The 9,680-nt window shown below is 36.5% G+C and overlaps 1 protein-coding gene across 1 annotated transcript; it reads left to right on the forward strand.

The window, feature by feature from the left end:
- The first annotated feature begins 1,451 nt into the window (after positions 1 to 1,451).
- On the forward strand, positions 1,452 to 3,838 carry LOC140852381 (uncharacterized). Its single transcript, XM_073245317.1, has 4 exons — positions 1,452 to 1,682; positions 2,203 to 2,292; positions 2,486 to 2,639; positions 3,804 to 3,838. Exons 1-4 carry the CDS (start codon positions 1,452 to 1,454, stop codon positions 3,836 to 3,838), a joined length of 510 nt encoding a protein of 169 aa, XP_073101418.1.
- Positions 3,839 to 9,680: the final 5,842 nt, after the last annotated feature.

Raw genomic sequence — 9,680 nt, forward strand, 5'->3', positions numbered from 1 at the left:
TTGGCATGAACAAAAGAGGAGACCGATCTCCTCTCGGGTGAGCGACCTAGAACTGTTATAAGATTTTTGGATGAGAAAAAAACCAAAGAGAAGAGAGTCTTCATCTGATTTTTCTCCACCATCCAACATCCTCCTCTGATTCATCTTTTATATCGAAAAGGTTAGAGGTGATTGAAGAAGGAGATCAAGTCAGATTTACCATCAGAAGCTGACTGCGTGAGCTAGCACTCCCATGGAGGGCTGATCGGTTCGCGGGGCTTCATGTGGACTATCCATAGAGGTTGAATGCTTGTGCAGCTGTGAGTGACCAGAGAAGACTTCTAGATCTATATTTTTGATCATAGAGTTCGACTATCCTCACTTAGGTATTGGGTTCAAAATTCTAAAAGTGGTATATTAGATCTATTACTAAATACTGTTTTTGGTTCACATACTTATCATTTTAGATTCAGATTTTTATGCATATAAATTTATGTCATCGATCTATTTGTAGAAGTTTTAAGATCTAATCTTATATATGTATTTATAGATTAAATAGTTTAATCTAATATTCTTTCGCTGAAATTTTTTTTAAATGCATGCATGAAACCCCTGCGCATCCCAACATGAGGCTATAGGCAGGGCTTCCTAAGGTGTTCTGGGTTGATACAGTAGATGCAACCAGTTATTTAGTGAATCGATCACCTCACACTAAGTTAGATGGTGATATTCCAAAAGAGAAATGGTCTAAAAAGAAGATTTGTCTGCACCATCTAAAGGTGTTTGGGTGTATGGTATTTGTGCACATCGATGCTAGTGAGCGGAAAAAATTGGATGCCAAGTCATGGAAGATGGTGTTCTTGAGATATCTGTGAGTTAAGAGATACTGACTATGAAATCTTTTAAAGAAGAAGGTTATCATCAATAGGGATGTCACCTTCGATGAAAATTTAGTTCTTCAAAGGTGAGATGGCATGGAGGAGTAGTAGGAAGTCCAGTTAGGCAGTGCTGGACAACTAACATCCTATTCTATTTTGCCACTTGCAGGTGTATCAGAAAGACTTGGTATTCAGATGGAGTACTCCACAAAGGTGTATCCATAGGTGGAGAGAGCTCAGATGAATGAAAGAAGCTAGGAGGTCCAGTAAGAGCAAACAGAACTTAGAATAGATATCGGGGTTGTACTTCACAAGCTCAAAAGGAACGTAAGGCAATCGAAACGATATGGCTTCAAGGAGACAGTGTCATATACTCTGGTGATAGTAAATGGAGATCCCTATACCTATGAGGATGCTATGGAGAGCTAGGATAGAGAGAGGTAGGTCCTAACAATGTCTGAGGAGATACAGTCTCTCTACAAGAATGAGACATGGCGATTGGTGTAGTTGCCACAAGGAAAGAAACCCATTGATTGCAAGTGGGTTTACTAACATAAGGAAGAGCCTTTGGAGTAGAGAGGTATCAGGTACAAGATGTGGCTAGTGGCCAAGAGATACTCCCAGAAGGAAGGCATCGACTTCAGTGAGATTTTCTCTCCCATCATTAAGCATACTTCCATCAGGATGCTACTGAGTATTATAGCAGCTCAGAACTTAAAGCTGAAGCAGATGAATGTCAAGAGAGCATTCTTCCATAGGCATCTAAAGGAGAGCATCTACATAGAGCAGCTACTTGGGTTTCGAGAGCCAGGACCAGAAGGAAAGGTCAGTTTGTTGTAGAAATCACTATATGGGCTGAAACAATCGCCGAGGTAATGGTACAAGTGGTTTGATTCTCATGTGAGGCACATCACACTTTTCAAGTGTGAGTATGACTTTTGTGTTTATGTTAAATCCTTGGAAGATGGGTCTAGGATGTTTCTACTCTTGTATGTAGATGACATGCTTGTAGCATGCAAGAGTAGGAAGGTTGTACAGAAACTGAAGGCAGCCTTGTCTCGAGAGTTTGAGATGAAGAATTTGGGGCCTATAAGAAAGATCTTAGGTATGAAAATCTTCAAAGATCAATCTAAAAAGGTACTACATTTATCTCAGGGAGGTTACATCAATAAGGTCTTGGAGAGGTTTGGGATGAAGGAACAAAACCGACGGAGCTGCCACTCGTCGGGCACTTTAGACTCTCGAAGATGATGTTGCCACAGACTAAGGTGGAGGCTCAAGAGATGGAGAGAGTGCTATATTCCTCTGGTGTGGGGAGCCTTATGTATGTCATGGTGTATTGTAGGTTGGATATCACCTACGCAGTGAGCCAGGTCAGCAGATTCACGGTGCAGCCTGGCAGGGAGCACCGACAAGTACTGATGGGGATCTTCAGGTACTTAATGGGTACTGTTGGAGTTAGCATCTACCATGAACAGTGAGGAGGTGCTGAGGTACTCTCCAACACATCCAAGGAGACTCGAGGCCTGATAGGAGGGTTCGTGGATGCGAATTTTGGTGGAGACATGGACACCCGACGGTCGATGATAGGTTTTATATTTAGCCTATTTCGAGGTCCCGTTTCATAGAGATCATGTCTTCAGCCCATCATGGCCTTATCCACCACTGAGGTGGAGTACATTGGCATTACGGAGGCAGTGAAGGAGGCCCTATGGTTGAAGGGCTTGGTGTTGGAGATGGGCCTCACACAAGGGGCCATCAGGGTGCACTGCGACAGTCAAAGTGCACTGTTACTTACACAAAATTCTATCTACCATGCGAAGATGAAGCACATCGATATTAGGCATTATCAGATCAGAGAGCTTGTGGAAGAAGGTGAGGTAGAGTTGGTGAAGGTCCACACCAAGGAGAATCCAGTGGATGCACTGGCGAATGTATTTTCAGGGGATAGCTTTCGAAAATATGTGACACTGATGTACTTGTTGGATAGGACGGAGTTAGTTGAGGCCTTGGGGCACCAAGGTAAAAATTGTTGGGTATTATGTGGTGCTCCCAAGGCTCAAGGGATCAAGACTAAGGCCAAGGCCCAAAATTCATGAGGTGGTCATAGGATTTCTAGGGCTAGTTTGGACCCTAGGATGAAAGACTATCAGCCTTTCGGGTCTTGAGATTCAAAGATTTTGGGCCTTGAGAGGCTAACTTATATTTGGATTAGGATTGAGTCCAAGATTATGAGATTGAATCAAGTCATGGGTGTACATGGACTTGGGTGAGTGCAATCTTGTATTGAGTTAGCCAGGAGAGTTTTTGGGTTGGGTCACATTGACCCTGTACATAAAGATATATTGTATTCTTACTCAAAGAATGAAAGGAATACTAAATCATTTTCTCCCTAATATTTTCTCTCTTCCTTCCTCTCTCTCTGGTCTTCTCCATATCCTAAAAGCAAGAAACCCTAGGGTTTCTTTGCTGCCCACCCCAAAAAGGAAAGAAAGGAGGCGCTAAGGTTTCTAGCGCCCTCCTCGTGCATGCCCCCCTTTTTGTGCGCCCCCTCTTGGCTGCCCAAGAGGAGTTTCACTCCTCATCTTTTACTTTTTGGAGGCTTCATCAAGAGTACTTTCAGGTTCCAAAAGGTGAATTTCTGATTTGGTGGAAAAGGGGTTCAAATCATAGAATAAAATTCTGCCGACAAGATTTACAAGGCTGCTGAAATCCTGAAAGCTATTTTTGTTTTACTTGGTTGCTAGCCTTCAAGGACCTCCATGATCTGATCTTTGCTGTTTCTTGATGTCCACAATTTGGAGAAGTTGCTCTAACAATTTGCAGATCTTATGATCTCTATCATCGAAAGTAAAACCTATCAGGCTGCTTTAGGTAGATATTTTCTCAAGATATCTATTAAGGAAATAGTTTTCACATCTATCTGTATTTAGTTTCTTTTTGTAGATCCATTTACACCCAATGAGTACAATACCCTCTGATGGATACACTAAAGTCAAACTTGGCTAGAATGCATCAAATCAACCTTTGACTTTATTGCTTCCATCTATTTCATGGAATCGATGTCGTACATCATCTCATCATAGGTCTTAGGATCAACTATTTGATCCCTATCTCCAACCTGGAACACTTCATCTACATCCTCTGAAAGCATACCCAAATATCCTTCATGAGGATGGGAGACTTTTACTAGATATATGAGGTAGTGGAGATCCTGCACTAACTATCTCAGAATGAATAAGTATAATCAAAACTCCAACTTGTTACTCTTTAGAGACTTTCTCTTCGAGCTCAATTTCCTCCCACTACCACCATCTTAGGTAAATTATTTTCCTAGAATATGGTATAATGGATCATAATCACATTGTAGTCCATTGGGAAAATCAATTAGTATCCTATTCAACCGATTAAAGTAGTTCCTAAAGAAGTAAGGGTTAGTGAGTGAATCTCATTATGGACTAGACCATATCTAATAGGATCCTAATTCTTCTTTTCGATACCTCGTTAAGCTGAAGCGAACCAAGAGCTAGGACACATTTCTTTAGAATGAAAATAATTGTTCATAATTTTTAATTTCAATAAATCAAGTATAAACTTATGTCCTAAAAATTATAATATGTCAACCAATAATTGACTTTTCAGATCACACATCTAACAATCTCTCACTTGACCTAAAGCCAATCTACTGCAAAACTAAGTCCCATCTTCTCAAGATGGACATCAGTCTTTAGCGGGCTAAATGACTTAGTTAGTGGGTCCACCACATTTTCATGGGATCAACTCTTTTCACCATAACATCTTTTATATCGAGGTAGTCGTATTTTATTTAAAGTCTCCTTTTTCATATGTTGGGCATTCTAGTGAGACCAAGGCTCCATTAGCTAAGGGCTATGGTGCCAATATTATTACTATGATGACATCTCATGACATCAATTGGAATAAAGATACTTAGACCAGAATAGCTTACCTAGCACCTTTGGAAATGGTGACTAACTTAGCTTCCTGTAATAATTATGTTATAGCCCAAACCAAGCCCACTAAAGCCCATTAAACAAAAAAAAAAAAAAAAAAAAAACAGAGCAGGAAGACTCCCGATCGGAGTCTTCCTCTTCTCCGATCAAGAATCGGAGTCCTAGGGCCATTGAAAGACCCTAGGACGAGCTCTATAAGAACCCTTCCCCTCTCCTCTATGGGTAGACCCTTCCATCGTCGTCGATTGCCGGAGATTTTTCTCCGATTTTCCCGTTTGAAGCCGTGACTCCTCGACCCGTGTTCGCCGCGATTTCTCGCCGGTGGTGGTCACCGGAGGTTGTGGTAAGGTCTCCCTCCTCTCCCTCTCTTCTCTCCCTTCTTTCCCGTGCCTGTGTGCACGATGGCCGGCGACGGGTGTCGTCGGATTTAGTTGGAGAAAGAAACCCCCTGTTCGCCGCCTCTTTCCTCTAATTTTCCGGCGCCGACGGTCACGCCGACCGCCGGCCCTGGTCTCTCCGAACCCGGGAGAGTCGGCCGTTGCCGTCGGCCACCTCCCACCATAAGATGGCCGTGATCGGCCGATCAAGGCACGGGGACCTCTAGGTCCCCTGTTTCGGCCCAATGAAAGCCCGGGAAGAAAAGAAGAAGAAGAAGAAGGAAAAGAAAAGAAAAAGAAAAGAAAAAGAAGAAAAAGAAAAGAAAAAGGAAAAAGAAAAAGAAAAAAAAAAAAGAAAGAAAAAAAAATAAAATAATAATAATATAATAATAATAAATAGGATTTTCTCTTCTCTCTCTTCCATGAAGAAAAAGAAAAAAAAAAAAAAAAGAGAGAAAGAAAGAAAAGAAGAAAGAGAAAAATAAAATTAATTAATAAATAATGAGATAAATAATAAAATATGAGAAAGAGAGTTTCTCTCTCTTCCCTCTCTCTCTTCAGCTTGAATTAGTATTTTTCTCTCTCTAGAATTGGATTTTCTCTCTCTAGAATTTTCTCTCTCTAGAATTTTCTCTCTCTAAAATATTCTCTCTCTTGATTGATTCTCTCTCTAAAAAAAAGGTTAGTGAATGAAGAAATTTCTTTTAATAAGTCTGATCTGATTCTAATGAAGAATCCTGATCCATGATTGTCAGACAACGTACTGGCACCCACTCTAATCAGACCATGAATCTTTAGATTTGATCATCCATGATTTTCGATCTAGCCATGACTTGATTTGATCACATTGATTTCACCAATCGAGATATTGGACCCATCGTAATATTGGATTGTGTCACCTGATCAATTCGAATTGTACCTCATGAATTCTCTCTCCTCTGATTTTCTCTCTCCACTTGATTTTATGAAATCGATGAAGAAACCTTGGTCCTATCACTTCGAATCCGATTTGATCTGATAGTCAAACTTTGGATCGTTTAGGTCTTAATTAGATTTTGATTAGATGAAATTAGATGATCGGACCCAATCTAAACCGTTGAAATATAGAATTCGTATTCTTTCTAATTATTCAAATTGATCTGTATAGGATTGTGGATGTTTGATCATGGGATATCGCAATATGATCTACGAACAGAATTTTTGGAAGAAAATTTATAGAATTTTATGGATTTATTGGAATGCGTTCGAGGTAAGTAATGTTTCACCTTTTCTAGATTCATCGGCAAATTATAGTGTATTCTTCTGATATGATTTGTGAAACGATGCATGAATTGGATGAATGATATTTTTGTTATGAAAATATCTTATTTGAAATGTTATGATGAAGCATGATTGAATATATTGATTTCATGATGCATTATATTGATTGATTTCGATACTACATGATTATATGTTTTATTATCGAAATTAGAATATGAAACATGATTTATGAAGAATTATGATATAAGAAACAATAAGAATTGACAACCTGACTATGTTGAGGACCCCGCCAACGGGGGCATATACGTTGGCAATTGATTGTCCTGAGAATTTGTGTCGCCAGTAAGACCAGCGACATGTCGCCAGATAGACCAGCGACAAAACCGCCAGTTAGACCAGCGGTTCCAAAGGACTTGGCTGCCAGATGATTCACAGCCCACCGCAAGCAGATACGCGGTATTATGACCCTGCCACAGGGATAATGTGGTCATAGCTCATGGTTGACGAAAAAGAAATTGAAGAACAAAAGAAATTGAAATCCCGAAAGAAACTTGAAATTTCGAAAAAGAAATGAATTTGGCATGAATTATATTGCATAATTGAAATTGATTTCGAATTGATGAACTCTATATGCTTATTTTCTATAAATGATTATTTACTTATATGCCTGATGAAATCTGTTGAGAAGTGATCGTTGCTTACTGGGCTGTCTAGCTCATTACCTCTTATTTTACTGTTTTTACAGATGTTGAGGAATTAAGATGATACAAGATATGAATAGAAGAGTGATCAGAAGCAGAATCTTCGTACTTTTATTTTAGGTTGGAAGGCTTATTGAATTTGATGCAAAGCCTTTGAATTATTGTTGAATTTATTAAGATATTAAAGAAAAAAATTAGATCGTTATATTTTGGATTTAAATTATTGACTAATTATTCCGCTGTTGTTTTAGGATAGTATGATAAGATGCCTTGCATGCTTATGGGAAGAGTTTTCTATGAGTATGCGGCGGTTGCCATGACCCTCGATTCACAATCTCGAGTCGGGGGCGTGACAATTAATATGGTATCAGAGCATAAGTGAATGAATTATGAAACATAGAATCAGATATAGAATGGGTGTAAGTGGATAGACACCAGGGACATTATAGTATAGATCTTTAATGATTGTAGTGGGAGAAATATCTAAAAATTTTTGATTAAACATTGAGATTATGTATAAAAGGATCATAAGAGATTATGACATATGGAGTTTGAAATATGATGGATGATCTATAGATCATGATATGATTAGTTAGATCCTGATCGAAAGTAATCACAAAAGGATTGATATAAAATTTTATTGTGCATTATGATTATTAATTTGATCATTGGTTATTCAAGTGAATCGTAAGTTCAAATTCGATGTGAGAATAATACTATGATATTACTTCTAGTTGAGAAATTGACTATTATTGGCAAGATAAAGATTTGATAATAAAATATTATTCCAGAATGCGCTAAGAAAAATCTTTTATGATGCTTGATTTGAAATATTTATCGAAATTGAATTTGGTATGTGGATTATATATAAAGTGGCATATTATGATGAATACATATTTGAGGATATTGCAAAGAAACCTATGTCTTATTGATGAAATTGATTTTGAGATTATAGGATATTCATCATACTGGAAGCTTTAATCATCATCCTTAGATCTAAATAATGGATCTTATTATGTCTCTTGGAGACTACATGATGTGTATGAAATTTTAATTTAAAGACTTTGTATCTAAGTTGATCAAGAGATTTTCTGATATTATTGTTGAGGTTGTTAATGAAAAATTGATATCTTTAGATTAAGATAAAAGATCTGATTTATATTTATTTCAGACTAAGGGATCCATGTGAATTTTATAATTTAAAAATTTTGGATTTAGGAATTGATATGGAGTTCCTTTGCTTTTGTTAACGGGGTCCTTAATTGAATCTACTATTAAATGGAGATTTGATTTTTGAAGCTTATATGATTGTTATGAAAGGATATTTGATAGATATTGAAGATTCTGATGATAGAAATTTAAAAAAAAAAAAATAATAAAAATAATGATTTGAAATCCATATATATATTCTGATTATGTCCAAATTTGGTGGAGCATCGAAGGATTTTCTCGTTGATTTGACTTATAAAGATTTTTGGTTTGAAAATTATCGAATTGAATTGATATGAGAATTAAGATTTGATTCATATTGATTATAGTAAATCTATATGATGGTTTAAATATGATATTGGACTCAAGGGTTAATCAAGATTATTGTACACCAGTAAAGGTATGAATGAGAATCGAAAGTTAATCTTTGATTTCAATTGAAATTTGAAAATTTAGATCTTTTCTATTGATAAGGTAAAGAAATAATTTGATCAAACTTTTTTTGGTGAACCTAAGAAATTTTGATTGTTAGATCAGAGTGCGCAGCGGAAGTATGGTAATCTGAACTACTTTGAGTAAGTCAGGAATGTTGATTCTCTGAGTCAAAAAATTATAATAAATGATATAGTTTGATATTAAAAAAAAAAAAAAAAAATTTAGATATCCTAATGTGACTTTTAAAAGTAGTGCTTCCACCTACTATGCTACAAAAATAATTAGCATCCTAATTTTAGGATGAGTGGACCTTTGATTTTTGATTTTAGATTTAGAATATTTAGAGATAAATTTTCTCTATTCTAGAAATAAATTTTATAATTCTTTATTTATTAAGAAGAATTTGAGATTGTTTATCGAATGATGATTTTGATCTTAGATTATTATACTCAAATATTTATCTCCAGGGTATAATGAAATTTGAAGTTAGAACTCTTTTGATCATTATTATTTCTCAGACTGAATGAAAAAGATTGAGGTTATCTATTGATATTGACGATTGTTCTACAAAAGATGGATTGGAGTTATTCATAATTTGATAATGAATTGATTAATTAAGAGTTGTTAATGTTTAGATAAAGAAAATTGATATGCTTACTTAGAATAGAGACATTGATTTTGATTATAAGAAAAATATAGTTTTGATTTAGATCAATTTTTGAGTTATTGATTTTATTATGGAATGACTTAATGATAAAATTTGCTTCAAAAATTAGAATATTTAAGAGTTTGAGGGTTTGAGTAAGAGAACTTCAATGACTAGAAAATAGTGATATTGATTTCAATCAACAATGGTGATATTGATCTTTA

Source organism: Elaeis guineensis, chromosome 11 (genome assembly GCF_000442705.2).
Source record: "Elaeis guineensis isolate ETL-2024a chromosome 11, EG11, whole genome shotgun sequence".
Classification (NCBI taxonomy): Eukaryota; Viridiplantae; Streptophyta; class Magnoliopsida; order Arecales; family Arecaceae; genus Elaeis; species Elaeis guineensis.

Bases quoted from the DNA above. Each gene is read 5' to 3' on its own strand.
- LOC140852381 (XM_073245317.1), top strand. From the start codon at position 1,452: ATGTGGCTAGTGGCCAAGAGATACTCCCAGAAGGAAGGCATCGACTTC. The intron at 2,293-2,485 runs GTACTTAATGGG...CCCGTTTCATAG, and splicing joins GTACTGATGGGGATCTTCAG to AGATCATGTCTTCAGCCCAT. The intron at 2,640-3,803 runs GTGCACTGTTAC...TTCTTTTTGTAG, and splicing joins GGTGCACTGCGACAGTCAAA to ATCCATTTACACCCAATGAG.